The sequence below is a fragment of the Polypterus senegalus genome, chromosome 2, assembly GCF_016835505.1.
Source record: "Polypterus senegalus isolate Bchr_013 chromosome 2, ASM1683550v1, whole genome shotgun sequence".
Lineage (NCBI taxonomy): Eukaryota > Metazoa > Chordata > Cladistia > Polypteriformes > Polypteridae > Polypterus > Polypterus senegalus.
Genome location: NC_053155.1, coordinates 283,779,456 through 283,796,091, shown reverse-complemented (window position 1 = coordinate 283,796,091; position 16,636 = coordinate 283,779,456). Strand labels below are relative to the sequence as shown.

The following is a 16,636-nucleotide window of genomic DNA, read 5'->3' as shown; positions in this document are numbered from 1 at the left end:
ATTGTTTCTACATTTTTTTTTAAATAAAGCTGGCAGCTGAGAACATATCCTAAAGATGAAAGGCAAATATACTGTAGTGCCAATTGTATTTCACCCATCCGTTTGCTTTTCAACATTGCTCTTTCAAATTTTTAGTTTTGGGGAGCTGGAGCCTCTCCCATTAACACTGGATGCAAGATGGAGACCAAGCCTGCATTGCACACCATCAAATCAAACAGGGCTCTCCCAATTCCCATATGTGCATCTGCACTTTATAACTTCAAGGTAGTCAGTTTAGCTTAATATGTATATTTTAGGTATTTAGTATGAAACTAAAGCACTGGGAAAAGGTCCATACAAAGAGCACACAGTGACTGATTTGGAATCGAACCTTGATTAGTTGAACTGTAATTAACCCCAGAGTGCTTTATCACTCACTAGTATTTCATTTCAGTCTGAACTTGCATGGTATTTTTTTAATTCCAAAAAAATAAATGCAGGCAGTCACCAGGTTACGTACGAGATAGGGACTGTAGGTTTGTTCTTAAGTCGGAACAGGTACATTATTTTAATAAATGCTATTGTTGACTGACTGTAACCAACTGTCTGCCAATTAATGATGGAGTTTCACCTCTCTGACCTTTTTATTATTTCTACTTTATTTTCCATGGTGATGGTTTTTCTCTTCTTTACTGTATCACCAGCACTTTCATCAGATTTGTGTTTCAGAGACATTGTTGAATGGTGAATCCAAAAGGTTAAGAAGAACTCTATAGGCATGCTATTAAGAATGAATGAGGGTGGCAATGGACGGTCCAACTCCTGCCCACCACACAGTCGCCTCCACTACAGTATGCTGCCTGCATTGTCCACCCACTGAGAACAAACACGGTGCGGCCAAAGGCGGGTAGTGATTCGCCCACCACTGCCATAATTCAATAGGCAGCCAGCCAAGGCACACTACAATGCTGCCCCCCGCCGCCCCGTTCACCCTCAATGGCCTCAGTTCAGCCACAACCGGGTCACCGCTTGCAGCATTACCAGCCGCCCACCGAGAACGAACAGGGCAGCTGTGTGTGGTGGGTGCGCAGTGAAACGCCCCCCTCCACTGCATCCAACCTGCGTCCAGTCAGGCACAGTAGCTGCGGCGGTATGGTAGGTGGGCAGCGAACCGCCCCATCAAGCCTCTGTCCTGCACACAAGCGATAGCTGTGGCCCCAGTGACTATGGACCACGGGTCACTGCTTGCCGCCAGGAGCCACCTGAGGAACACTGCACTACGCAAGCAGTGAAATCACCCCCACTCCAGCCTCCGTCCAGCCACTGCTTTTTGCATCCCCAGGCCAAAGATGACGGAGCGACCGTTACTGAGGCGCCTGTGTCGCGTCCCCCTTACAGATGAAGGTGTAGCTGTGGCCCCATTTGTAAGTCGGATGCCTGTAACTTGGACTACCTGTACTTTTGCTATCAGAATCCTTAGTTTACAAAAGTAAATCCTTTAGTTTACTGCTTTGTATTCTAGGTTAACATTTTTACAGACCAGTTGAATTTAACTAAATTGCAAATTCAACCAAAGGCAGGACATGACTTGATTAAAAATGATTAAAACAAAATCCTTTAGCTCCCAAATGAGAAGTGTATAACCTTAATCACATTATCAGTACTTGCCATGTTGCGACAATGATTATATTTAATATTTCTAGTAGAGTTTATGGAGGAATACATAAAAAAATTAAGTTGTTGATTCTGTGTGCTTATAAAATGTTTTTGTGTACTGTACCTTCTTTTTTTTTTTTTTGGAGAGGTACATTTTATTATCTAAGTTTTTAATGTTTAACCTCTGCTGAAATTGCAACCAATAAAGTTGCAATGACAAAAAAAAGCTGAATTGGTGATATGTAATCATAAGCATTAGAATGTTTTCTTTATAGAAAGTTATGTGGGAGTTTGCCCATTTTAATGTGTAAATTTCATACCATGTTTAAATGTTTTAAATATTTTGTCATAACCTGTGATGACCACCAATATGATGGTACTGTATGTTCTTCTGTAGTTTTGACCATATAATTCTTTAATGACAGGCTAAGAAAGTATGCAGCTTAAAAGAGCTATTGCTTTTTGAGTTTTCTGTTTTTCCAGCATCTTTAAAATGTAACTTCATTAAAAAAGGAGACTGTAAGGTTTTAATATGTAATATTATTTTTTCCAGTTCCACTAGTGTGTTGGTACACATTATTTGTGTGTGTGTGTTTCTAGAGTTTGTGCATATTTATTTTTGCACATTCCAAAAATATTTGTCATGTTGGTGACCAATTAGAGTGCAGGCACTGGATAATTCCTTAGTAGGTACCATATTTTGTCCTGACCTGTATCAAGAAATGCTCCACATACCAAGTGGTATTTCATACATGCATGTATGTGATGCAAATGATTTGTTTGCTTCTGAGAGAATGCAGGGAATGTGTCTTAACTGGTGAACGATAAAGGTAATTACTGTTGATGCATGATGTAATTTATGTCTTGCATGAGAAAACCTTGCTTTGGTTAGTAATTTACATGTACTTCGTCATCAGTTCTGTTAAACAGTGTGATTGTGTGATATGGTGTATGTATAACCTATGCATGCACATGTCATTCATAGTTTCAAACTGTGCTGCTTCAGCAGATACAGTATCATAATATGATCTAAAGGATGGGGGCTACAGCTTCCTAAAATAGACCTTTACACATACAATAAGTATTTATGTAAGGACCCAAAAGTCATACAATTAATTACATTATGGAACTTCAGAACATAGAAACATGGCTAGTAACTTATATGAAATTCTGTTTAGCTGTGCGTGAGCTCATGTTTCAGTAGTGTCCAAATATGAGGAAACCACAGTTTATATTAATAACTTGGACCCATCCCCCGACAGCTGAGGCAACTGAGTTTCCTCTCCTGCCCTACCAGAATTACAGAACTGAAACCAAGTGCTTTCAGTTTTTTGCACTTGTTAGTTCATTATTAAAACTCTTTCCCATCAAAACAAAGTGTGTAGGGCAGGTATGTATGTGGTTTTCCAGGTATGTGCTGAAAAAACAGAATACAAGCAGATTTCAGAAAGATGACCTGTTCTGTTTTGGAATCTCTTGCTAAATGAATAGGTTTGCAGATCTCAAAAATAAGTTTAAACATCAAGAAGAGAATAGAAATTGAAATTAACATAATCTGCCCTTATGGATCTTTTAGATTTTTATGAAGGAGATGAAGAATTTGGAATATAATAAGGAAATAGAAAATCCCCCCCTCCCCCCCAATGATTTTAACCAATGAAGAGGTTAGTACCACGCATTAGCTGCAAGCAATTTACCTGATATACAACATTAGACAAGTTTAATATAATAGAGAATGAATTACCGCACATTTAAAATATATTCACTGGAGGAGACAGTGTTTAACAAATGATTATATCTAATATATAAAAATGAATGTGTGCTTGTGTATATTTGTCCGTTATCTAGAACAATAACCTGTCTTCATCAGATTTTGCACTGATTCCCAATTTATGTAGGTGAACGTCATAGGCTATATTTGATTAGAAATAAAAATGGATCACACCAGGTGCCTCTGCTAATTTACATATATGCAAAAGATAATTTTTTTTCTTATTTTAATATTGCTGTAAATCACTGAAACCCTAATCATTATTGTACAAATATTTAAAATATAATTGAAATGATTCAGCTTGTCCTGTTAATGATGGAGAGTTAAAATAACTTGCATTACCAAGCAATTAAATGGAAGGTACTGTATAACAAATCACCAGGTCTCACAGTAGCACCATGGTTAGTTCTTCTTCACAACTCCTCAGGTCCAAATCCTGGCCAAGATTCTGTGTATATTGAATGTGCACATTCACTACAGACATGGCATGTGTTATATTATTTAGACATTCTTAGCTACCGTGGTATGAATATGGATGTATAAATGGGTTTTTGGATGGTGCTCCTTTAATGACTTTTTTTGCCATGTACCTGATTCTGCAGGGATAGGCTTTGTAACTCCTCTGACCTGGAACAGAATTTAGCAGGTTTAAGGGAGGGAGGATTGATGGGTGGAAGACCCATTGCGGTTATCATAGCAATCATCCGTACATGTTAACGCATAATTGAACAGTTGTATGTATAATTAGATTAAGCTTTGGTAATCCCAAGTGAAAAATTCTTTATTTATAACTGATTTGCTATAATTATCAGAGATAGCATGTAGAGTTATGTGCCTTCACTTCCAATGTGAGAGACTGATTGGGAAACTGCAGGAGAATGAGTTTCATAGTACCAAGTGTATATATGTGCAGAATTAGTTTAAACACAGAAAATGGATTTTGATTTGAATTAAGTATACCATTGTATATTTGTCAGGTCAGGTTGGGGAATACACACTGGTACAGCACGTTCCCACACCCACCACACAACGAAAAAGCTTGGGATCCTGGTTGGCACGCCCAACCTACCTGGAAAGGGGTCTCTCTTTGAACTGCCTTTCCCAAGGTTTCTTCCATTTTTCCCTACAAGGTTTTTATTGGGAGTTTTTCCTTTTCTTCTCATAGAGTCAAGGCTGGGGGGCTGTCAAAAGGCAGGGCCTGTTAAAGCCCGTTGCGGCACTTCCTGTGTGATTTTGGGCTATACAAAAATAAACTGTATTGTATTGTTGGCAATCCCCCAGGCAGCCGCGTGGTCTAGTCCCAACCTTTAAAAAATGACCATCTATCTGCTGCAGCCAGTTGTTACGTGGGTGTCACCTTGGCCTGGTCCAGCCTCTTGGGTCCTCAACATTGAGGATCCTTCAAGCCAGATCACCCTCTGGGAATCAGGCCACATGGCCGTAGTGCCGTAACTGATGCTCCCGCACAATGCAGGTAACATACCGCATTCAGGACTCCATGAGCAACCGGTCATTTGACACAAAGTCAAACCAGCGGTACCCAAGGATTCTCCAAAGAGATACGGTACCGAAGAAGTCCGGTCTTCATCTCAGATCACTGGATAATGTCTATATCTCGCAACCATATACCAAGACAAGAAGCATTAGGACTCTAAAGACTTGGACCTTTGTCCTATTGCATAGATATCAGGAATGCCACACAGCCCTTTCCAGCGACTCATGACTCCCAATGCTCTCCTAATCTGTCTGCTGACTTCATAGGAAGAGTCACCAGAGACATGACATTTATTCATTGTAGTATTGTTTCTAAAACTAATATAATCTATGAAAATTCGTGTTAATTTCAAGCTAAAAAACGGTTATCGTGGAAGATGTTTTTCTTATTTAGGAGACACTTGTTAATCCCATAGCACTGTACCTGATATAGGAAAAAAATTTAACAAAGTCCAAGAGAAAAAGCATAGGACTCCATGACTTTCTCCATAACAGACATGGACAGATTTCATGGTACCCTATCAGCTGAAAAAGTGCTGTTTGCCTCCTGAAGACTGATTAAATGAAAAACAATTGTTCTTGCATGCTTTTGATATGTCATAAAGGAAAGCAAAGCAAGTGTGAAATGAATATATAGTATTGCTTATTCTGCAAAGATATTTTTAAATGGCCTGGACACATAAGGTTGGTACCCCAAGAAATAATTGGATTAGACTGATTATTTTCAAACTGTCTGTATTCTTTAATTATCATCACACATTTCCAATCGTGCAGTCAGTCACTTAGCCTATTAAAATGGAGAAAATAGGAACTCTGCTGTTTGGGATGATTGTGTGTCCCACACTAAACATGGACAAGAAGAAGCAAAGAAGCCAATTTTCAGGAAGGGCATCCGGTGTAAAATTTTGCCAAATCAATATACGGACAACAATACAAATTTACATATCGGATTGCTCGAGCCCTGGGTTAACAATGACCACCACCAATACTGTTAGCCAACAGGGTGCTGGCAGAAATTGGGCTACTGTTGGCCAAAGAAGAGGGGGGAAATGTGTCTGGCAGGAGGAGAGGAAAGTAAAGAGAGCTAAACTGAGGGTAGGAACTTTTAAATGTTGGCAGTATGACTGGTAAGGGGAGAAAGTTAGCAGAATTGATGGGGAGAAGGAAGGTTGATATACAGGTATTGTGCGTGCAAGAGACTAAATGGAAGGGGAGTAAGGCCAGGTGGATAGGAGGTGGATTCAAATTGTTCTATCATGGTGTGGATGGGAGGAGAAATGGGGTAGGAGTTATTCTGAAGGAACAGTATGTCGAGTGTTTTGGAGGTGAAAACAGTGTCAGGTGGAGTAATGATTATGAAGCTGGTAATTGGAGGTGTGATGATGAATGTTGTTAGTGCATATGCACCGCAAGTTGGGTGTGCATTGGGTGAGAGAGAAGATTTTTGGAGTGAGTTGAATGAAGTGATGAACAGTGTACCTAAGGGACAGAAAGTGGTGTTTGGAGCGTATTTCAATGGGCATGTTGGTGAAGGGAACAGTGGAGATGAGAAGGTAATGGGTGGGTATGGTGTCAAGGTGAGGAATGCAGGTCAGAGGATAGTGGATTTTGCCAAAAGGATGGACATGGCTGTGGTGAATACGTATTTCAAGAAAAGGGAGGAACATAGGGTTACGTACAAGAATGGAGGAAGATGCACACAGGTACATTACATCCTCTGCAGAATAGTTGATCTGAAGGAGATTGAAGACTGCAAAGTCGTGGCAGGGAAAAGTGTAGTTAAGCAGCATAGGATGGTGGTCTGTAGGATGACATTAAAAATCAAGAGGAAGAGAGTGAGGGCAGAGCCAAGGATCAAATGGTGGAAGTTGAAAAAGGAAGACTGTAAGGTTGAGTTTAGGGAGGAGGTGAGACAGGCACTGGGTGGCAGTGAAGAGTTACCCGACGGCTGGAAAACTACAGCAGATGTAGTAAGGATGACAGCAAGAAGGGTGCTTGGCATGACATCTGGAAAGAGGAAGGAGGAAAAGGAAACCTGGTGGTGGAATGAGGAAATACAGGAGAGTATATAGATAAGGATGGCATAGAAGAAGTGGGATAGTCAGAGAGATGCAGAAAGTAGGCAAGAGTACAAGGAGATAAGGCGCAAGGTAAAGAGAGAGGTGGCGAATGCTGAAGAAAAGGTGTATCATGAGTTGTATGAGAGGTTGGACACTAAGGAGGGAGTAAAGGACCTGTACCGATTGGCTTGACACAGGTACCAATCTGGGAAAGATGTGCAGCAGGTTAGAATCGTAAAGGATAAAGATGGAAACGTACTCACAAGCGAGGAGAGTGTGTTGAGCAGATGGAAAGAGTACTTTGAGAGGCTGATGAATGAGGAGAACGAGAGAGAGAAGAGGTTGTGGAGATATTGAAGTGGAGTGGAAGTGGAGTTTTTAACCAGATTGTTTAATGGAATCTTGGAAAGTGAGAGGATGCCTGAGGAGTGGAGAAGTAGTATACTGGTGCCGATATTTTAAGAATAAGGGGGATGTGCAGGACTACAGTAACTACAGGGGAATAAAATTGATGAGCCACAGCATGAAGTTATGGGAATGAGTAGTGGAAGCTAGGTTAAGAAGTGAGGTGATGATTAGTCCGCAGCAGTATGGTTTCATGCCAAGAAAGGGCACCACAGATGCAATGCTTGCTCTGAGGATGTTGATGGAGAAGTTTAGATAAGGCCAGAAGGAGTTGTATTGCGTCTTTGTGGACCTGAAGAAAGCATATGACAGGGTGCCTCGAGAGGAGCTGTGGTATTGTGTGAGGAAGTTGGGAGTGGCAGAGAAGTACGTAAGTGTTGTACAGGATATGTATGAGGGAAGTGTGACAGTGGTGAGGTCTGTAGTAGGAGTGACTGATGCATTCAAGTTGGAGGTGGGATTACATCCGGGATCGGCTCTGAGACCTTTCTTATTTGCAATGGCGATGGACAGGTTGACAGATGAGATTAGACGGGAGTCCCCGTGGACTATAATGTTTGCTGATGGCCTTGTGATCTGTAGCAATAGTAGGGAGCAGGTTGAGGAGACCCTGGAAAGGTGGAGATATGGTCTAGAGAGGAGAGGAATGAGGGAGGTCAGTGGAATGGTGAGGATGCAGGGAGTTGAGTTGGTGAAGGTGGATGAGTTTAAATACTTGTGATCAACAGTACCGAGTAATTGGGATTTTGGAAGAGAAGGTGATAAAGAGAGTGCAGGCAGGGTGGAATGGGTGGAGAAGTGTCAGGAGTGATTTGTAACAGACGGGTATCAGCAAGAGTGAAAGGGAAGGTCTACAGGACTTTAGTGAGATCAGCTATGTTATATGGGTTGGAGATGATGGTACTGACCAGAAACCAGGAGACAGAGCTGGTGGTGGCAGAGTTAAAGATGCTAAGATTTGAATTGGGTGTGACTAGGATGGACAGGATTAGAAATGAGTACATTAGAGGGTCAGCTCAAGTTGGACAGTTGGGAGACAAAGTCAGAGAGGTGAGATTGCGTTGGTTTGGACATGTGCAGAGGAGTGATGCTGGGTATTTTGGGAGAAGGATGCTGATGATAGTGCTGCCAGGGAAGAGAAAAGAGGAAGCCCTAAGTGAAGGTTTAGGGATGTGGTGAGAGAGGACATGCAGGTGATGGGTGTCACAGAACAAGATGCAGAGGACAGAAAGATATGGAAGAAGATGATCCTCTGTGACAACTCCTAATGAGAGCAGCCATAAGAAGAAGAAGAATTGCAGACAGGCACGTTAAAGGCAAAGACTTTAAGATCATCTCAAAGATCCTTGATGTTCCTGTAACAACAGTGGCACATCATATTAAGAAGTGGCAGCAATATGAAAATCGGGCCTAAAATGGACAGAAGGATAGTGAGAATGTTAGACAAAAAGCCAAGGTCAACTTCCGAGGAGATACAAGCTGAATTCCAAGGTCATGATCTATCAGTATCTGATCACACCATCTGTCACTTTTTGAGTGACACTGGGCTGTATTGAAGAAGACGCAGGAGGACTCCACCGTTAAAAGAAAAACATAAAAAAGCCAGACTGGAATTTGCTAAAATACATATTGAGAAGCCACAATGCTTATGGGAGATTGTTTTTTGGCCATATTAGATACAACTGGAGCTTTTTGGCAGGTCAGATCAGCTCTATGTACACAGACACAAAATGAAACTTTCAAAGAAGAAAAAAAAACGCCTTGCTTTGTGTGAAACCTGGAGAAATGGCTTTTTTTTATATTCTGGAGCTGCTTTGCTACATCTGGCACGGGGTGCCTTAAGTCTGTGCAGGGAACGCTTAAAGCTGAAGTCTATCCATACATTCTGGAGCAAAACGTACTGTTAAGTTTCAGATAGCTTTGTCCCAGCCACCGGTCATGGATCCTCCAACAGGAAAATGACACAAAACACACAGCTAAAAGCGCCCATGAATGACTAAAAAACAAAACATTGAGTATTCTAAAGTGGCCTGATGTTTTAAATCCTGTTAAAAATTTATGGAAAGAACTGAAGCAAGCAGTTTGGAGAAGGCATCAAAACTGACACCACTGGAGCAGTTTGTTCAGGAAGAGTGAGACAGACTACCTGTTGACAGGTTCAGAAGTCTCATTGAGAGCTACTGGAATCGCTTGTTTCCATTGATTGCATCTAAAGGTGGTGCAACAAAAATGAAGTTAAGGTTTCCATTGTATTCATTTGTATTTTTATTCTGTTAAATCAAAACACTAAAGCATTCATTTGTTTGGGGGGGGGTGTGCAGTGTGTTCAAGTTGGAACGTGACATCAGAGTCTTTGATCACAGTCAACATGTGACAGCAAGCCGCTTTGCAGATCCTACAGGATCAATGTGCAAGTTTCAGTGTTTGATAAATGATTCAATGTGGTGAAGTGAATAGTCAAACTTAAATGCTAAAATGCAAATGTATTCTTGGTGCTTTTCTTCATCTGTTTCTTGCATGGGCGAATCAAGCATCATTTTTTTTTTTTTGCACCTTCGTAGCAACATCAGAATGTATGGAAATGTATTTGAGCCACAGAGAAAAAATTTAGGACCACAGTGAAGAAAAAAATCTTGAAATTTCCACTTTAATCTCAGAGTTTATTTTGTCATCTTAAAACTGACCCAGTTGTTAATTGCTGTGCGCATCTGGGGCTTCCTTTTGTGATGACAGTAGCAGCAGGCAGCGATTGACACACACACACACCATTTATGATATAACAGCTCTCTTCACATTTGAATCCTTGAATTTATACTTTATCACTTTTATGATGAAATGTGTCAAAGCACTTTGTTAAAACATGTATGTTACATTTTGCAGATACATCATTAACTTCATTTAAATAATTAATACTGTTAATAAGTACACATTTGGGGCGGCATGGTGGCAGAGTGGTAGCGCTGCTGCCTCACAGTAGGGTGTCATGTTCCCGGCGTTCCCTGCCTGAAGTTTGTATGTTTTTTCTGGTGGGTTTCCTCAGTGTACTTCAGTGTCCTTCAAACAACGTGTAGGCATGGGGATTTGGTGATGCTAAAATGACATTAGTGTATGTGTGTGTGCTTGTCTTCACCTTGCAATGAGTTTACCCCCATCCAGGGATCATTTCTGCCTCGACCCCAATGCTTGCTGGAATGGGTGCATCCCTGGATTATTGGATATAATCATTAAACATCCATCCTTTTCAGAGATGATATGGCAAGGTGTTCTGAGGATTTAATTGATGTTTCAGGAAATTCACAACACAGCAAAGCCAAATGTTGTTTTCTGACTGTGATGATATCTCAAACTGCTACCTGGTGGAATCTTCCAGATTTACATAAAGTACGCATGAAAGTATAAACAATACACTGCTTGCATGGCAGCTGCGTCCGTGTGAAATATAAACCCAGCCTAACACTGTCCATGCCTCAAAAAAACGCCATACCCACGTTGAAATGTGGTGGTTGCAGCATCATTATATGACTTGTTTTTAATGTCCTGGGATTGGGAATCTTGTCAGAGTTGAAGGGACGATGGATGGACACAAATATCACAAGGTATTGCAGGAGAACTTATTCAAATGTGCTCAGAAGATTCAGCTTTCAACATGACAGTGACCCTAAGCATAAGGCCAAAGCGACGCTGGAATGGCTCAGAAACAGAAGGGTGAATGTTTTGGAATGGCCAGGTCAAATCCCTGACCTCAACCCTTTTGAGAATCTGGCATTGTTTGAAAACTGCTGTCCAGAGGTGCTATCCCACTAAATTACAGGATCTTTATAATTTCTGCCAAGAAGAATGGGGAAGAATTTACAATTTCTTATACAGTATCTCGGCTATAGAAATTAGTTGCCATAGATTTTTTGGAGGACACCCTTAGAAGTGTCATTTATGTTAGGATATTTATCTTTTTTGAGTGACTTCCTATTTCAAATAGATTCTCATTTTTGAAGTTTATTGGGGTTGCCTAGAAAGTTCTGTAACACTTTTTTTCTAGTTGTAATGTAATATTCAGTTTTTTGATCATTCTAATAGGATAGCTTAGAGATGCCGTATTTGCAACACTCCTCATTTTTCTACAATTTCTTTGTTGCATTATCCTAGAGGGAAACAAGAATATTAGGGAAGAACAGGCCACCAAAGTTATGTGATTGCTTCCTGTGCTTATAATCTTGTGTATGGTTATGCATTCTTGTGTTGATTGAGGATTTCATGAGCATTAAGTTCAAACTCTTCTTAATGTATAGTAGAATGTCAGTGTACAGATTATGGTGTACCGGTACTGGAAAAGTACTGCAAAACCCAAATTTTAAAAAAGTATGGTATCGGCATTTCAGGAATATCTGTACTGGAAGTAAATTTCAGGTTTCCTCTCAAACCTCCTCCCGGCATCCTACTATACTTGCTGCTGCAGTTACGGAAAATCATCCATTTCTTAAATTTCTCAAAATGAAACTACACGCTTAAATGCAATTGGGACTTCACGGGGGACACTATTGCCTTAAGGCAATCTGGACTGAATAGGGAACCAACCCCCTTATTGCTTTGACACAATTGGAACTTCCTGGGACACATCCCACTTTTCCCTCACTGCTTTGACGCAAAGTGGAATCCACGGTCTGAAAGTGATGAGTTGTGCTGTGTGATGGTGTGGTGCATAAGGGAGGCAAGCAATTGTGCAGTGGATCAGGGTGGCTGGAGTAAGAAGAGGAGGGTTTTTTTGGAGTTATTCATTTTTTGCTTCAAAACTGATTTGGTACTGGTGTACTGAATCTCTCCAAATTGTAAAATATGCATATTTTGTAAGTTACAACTTTATTAATAGCACAGTATAATTAGAAGTTTAGGTTTAAATGTATTCAATTAACTATAAGCAAATGTTGGGTTGGTGTTGTGGTTGTGACACTATTATTATTGCTTTTTCTGTCTCCACCATTGATGTGATATGTAATTCTGAATAAGTCACACAACATGTGTATTTATGATTCACTAGAGAGATGTCAAGTAGCCTAAGGTGAATAAACACAGTTTTATTTACTTATTTATTTTTTAATATCCGTTAAAAACCATGGAAGTAAGAACAGTGAGAAACAAAGTTTCAAAAAGAACATGAAGTCCACGCTCTTTCTAGTACTGCCTGTATTGGCTCAGGTCTTCTTGTACCAGAAAATGTGGCTTACCTGGTTACTTCCCAATACCTGTCATTCTTATCAATTCTCTTATTGTGAAGATGCTTTACACCCCATCCCCGGTTAACTTGTACCTGAGCCTCCAATCAGCCATAAAAAGTCCTGTCTACTTGTCCACTTCACTGTTGGATATCGAATGTTGGATAGCGAATTCTTATATACACATTCTGAGACCACATAACCACTAGCGATTGTGCAGTTGCCATTTCAGGAGATTCTTCTCTGGGTTACGTTTCTCTCTTTGCAGCGTATTCGGTAACCCTGATAACTGCTTGATTGCCTGTCCTCTGGTATCTTGAGGGAATGTGACATGTTTCCAACAAGATTTAACTTATGTCTCTTGTCTTTTTTGTTGGTGCCCCTACTTGGTAACTTTCCAGGGAACTCTGCTAAGGCCATACAACCCCCAAGTTGTGCCCATCTTCTAATACTGGTATAGTGTTCTGAAATTACACTTTTCTGACTTTGTTTTAGGACTATGCTACACTAATGTCTTCAGCTTGCACTCCTTGTTCCAGTTGGGCCTCCAGGCTGCAAAATGTGGAAACTACACAAATTTTATTTTATTTTTAAATTGTTTTAATTCCTTTTGTGCTCGGATGACTTCTGTGTGCCGTGTATTTATTCTACATAATTTCTTTTTTGGTTTCAAATTAGTAGTTCAAAGACACACAATTAACTTGGCTACTGTAAATTTTTTAAGTGTAGTTTTGTGGGAACCCTACATTTACCATTTACTCTATTCTGTCCAGGGGTGATTCTTGCTTTTTATCCATTGCTGCCGATTTACTTTCCAAGGTTGCATAAATTTGAGTGAGAGAAAACTATCGATCTAGACATCCATTGTCTTACTCATTTACTCCAGCTCAAGACAGATAGGACAAGTGTGTTCATAAATAGTGAGCAGATGGCTGACTCTAACATATGTTGTTATTTTATTATAATGCCCATCATTTAAAATCGAAGGCTGTGCATGGAGTTACCTGAAAAGGGGATCTGATGTATTATTCTGATATTTTCAATTTTAACAATTTTATATTTGAAAATTGTGTAGTAATTTTAGATTTGCTTTTTCTACCCCTAGGCCCTGACCTCCTATACATGGAAGAATCGCCTTTTCATGATCAATTTGACTTTTTTTTTGCTTTCCCTTGTGTCCTTTGTTAGACACAACAGCTACTGTGAGCCAGGAGGTAAGTATATTAAAAGCATAGCAAATTGGGCAAAAGTAGTCTGTGAAAAAATATGTAGTTTTGTAAACCCACTTCAGTTATTGAATCATTTGAGTCTCCAAATGGCTCCAAAAAAGCATTACAAATAAATGATTTCTAGTGTGAAACCTTTGAGAAGAGGTGGGTAGTGAATATTCTCAACATGTAGAATGCCTGATTCTGTGCAGTGATGAATTTCCTATATTTTGGAAATTGGTTAGTTGCCCTTTGTGGACCTTTTATGCAGCAAATGTTTGTTCTGATATTTGAAGTGATTCGGGTGCACTTGTGTTGCTAGTTCAGGTGTAAACTGGAGAATTGGCTGTTCCCTGTAATCATTGCATTGTCAATACTGTAAATGTATTTGAAAATAAGCATGCAGTAGTGGACTAGTCAATGTGAAATTTTAAAATCTACACTCTCAGCAAATTGCCTCCATCATCAGAAGGTATTGCAGTGTACCATCTAGAACTGGGGTGCCCAATGCGTCGATCATGATCGACAGGTAGATCGCAAAGGTAGTGCAGGTCGATCGCGTTGCATTCAAAAAATTTTTTTTTAAACATTACTCTATCATATATCCTCCCTATGGCATTTGCCACTTGATTGACATACAGGGCGGCCAGTCTGAGATCTTTTTTCTTCTAACACACTGGTCATCCTGCACGCATGATTTACTGCAAAACTCCGGCTTTCTAAGCGATCTAGTCAGCCTTCCAATTTATATCGACTAAAGAAGGGATTTAAAAAAAAAAAAAAAAATTATGAATTGGTAGAGGATTTTTTTTCTCTCACAATGTCACAATCGAAGTGCGTTTATCTGATCTGTCAATCTATTATTGCTATGCTATTCCAAAGAAGAAGACGCAATGGAAGGCGTGTGCGCAGCTTGACAGCATACGCTACAGAGCAGATTAAAAATTGTCTGTCAGACTTAATCTAATTGAAAAAAAGTAACGATTCGAGTGTTGCCCAATGTAGTGAAGTAAGAGTAGCGTTTCTTCTTCACAAATGTATTCAAGTAAAAGTAAAAAGTATGGTGCATTAAAACTACTCTTAGAAGTACAATTTTTTTTAAAAAGTTACTCAAGTAAATGTAACTCATTACTACCCACCTCTGATACTATAATAGCATTTTTAATGTTTGTAGATCATTTTTGACCTGGTCATTTTAAAAGTAGCTTGTAAGCTGAAAAAGTGTGAGCACCCCTGATCTAGAAGTTAGTTATGTTTTAAAATATATTTAAAATATATTTGTGTAATGATTTTTTAGTCTGCACAACATTTCATGAGTCTGTGTTGTTAAAGGATAAGTTTGGTATTTTTCAAGTCAAACTTATTTCTTCACAGACATGGTATATATGCATTTGCCATGCAGAAGTGTGCTCTAAATTCTAGAAGATTCTATAGATTAGATTACAAAATTGCCAGCACTGGTGCTTTATATTGTAGGTTAAGGGGCGCAGAGGAAAAGCTGAAAAGGAAATAACTTCAACTTGAAAAATACCAAACTTAACCTTCAAGCAGCTCAGTGTTGAAAGTAGTGTGTAGATTTTATTGTTTAAAGCATGCTAAGCTGGAAAGATTAATTTCACATAAGCTCTGGGTGTTATACATAGTTCACAAAATGGTTAATCTTCTTATATAATACGCTAGCATAGCCGTCCATTTGTCTGTCCAGGATTTTAAATCACCTGTAGCTCGCAAACCGTTTGACATATTGACCTGAAATTTGGTACGCATAATACTACGTAACCACTACTGTCTGCTTTCGGGGTGATGATTTTTATTATTATTCTTTTTGTTTTTATTTTATTTTATTGTAGAATCAACTCTCGGCAGCGCGCAGCTGGGCGGCCGAGCGGTGCCTGTGTAAGGATGCCGTTCTCATTCCCTATCAGGTTCGCCGTCACTACTCCTGCCTCTTCATATCTTAAATCATTCTTGTGGCAGATTGAAGACTTAAGTGAAAAATTAAAAACGTATTAAGTAATTGCAACACAATCAGTTTTAACGTAAAAAGATGCCAACAGAAGCGGGGCATTAGAGTTGAGAAAACAAAAGGTGTTTATGAAGCAGCATGCAAGCGCATCAGCTTCTGAGCAAACAAATACTCAATGTACAGAGAGAGAGTACGACGACTATATGTCAAGTATATTCACTGCACGTTATCGTGCAGTATGCTGTTACTGGTTATTAAATAATTGATTAACTGAAAGGACATACACATTTCTTAAGGTAGAGTATAAAATTTAAGCTGAACATGCTTGTTTAAGAGGGCTGATGAGCAACTCAACTTCAGCAGTGTGGTCTGTGAGAGGCAAGAAGGACTGAAGCAGTTTAAACAAAAAAAAATGATTAAAAGTTAACATGGTAGAATTGTTCAAAATTATGAAAGGAATTTGTAGGTTAGGAAAAAGTGTGGAAACTACACAGCTTTATTTTATTGTATTGTCTTATTGGTTTGCTGTTCAAAGATGCACAGTTAGCTTGGCTATTGTCTGTAAATTTCTTCAGTGTAGTTTTGTGTGAACCTTACAATTGCCATTTATTGTACAATCCACGTAAATATGATTCTTGTGTTTTACCCATTGCTGCCCATTTACTTTCCAAGTTTGCATAAACTTAAACGGGGTTGGTCTATTGATCCAGCCCTCCATCATCTAACCTACTTAGTTCAGGGCGTAGAGGACAAGTACTGTATGTCCATAAATAATGAATGAATGGATGGATGACATTTATACATTCTGTGGTTTTATTATGGTGTTCATCGCTTAAAATCCAAGGCTGTACCTGGAACTATAAGAAAACGACAAGAAAAAATATAATTAA

General features: G+C 39.5%; 1 protein-coding gene across 8 annotated transcripts in view; it reads left to right on the top strand.

The window, feature by feature from the left end:
• Positions 1–16,636, top strand: part of pgap2 (post-GPI attachment to proteins 2) — a 111,125-nt gene that overhangs the window by 30,162 nt on the left and 64,327 nt on the right. For all 8 annotated transcript variants that reach the window (XR_005632725.1, XR_005632726.1, XM_039745703.1 and 5 more), the window contains one exon: positions 13,678–13,786. Coding sequence is in view for 6 of the 8 variants with exons in the window: in XM_039745703.1 (XP_039601637.1) it covers positions 13,678–13,786 (109 nt within the window). In the remaining 2 variants the exon portion in view is untranslated. The remainder of the gene's footprint in view (positions 1–13,677; positions 13,787–16,636) is intronic.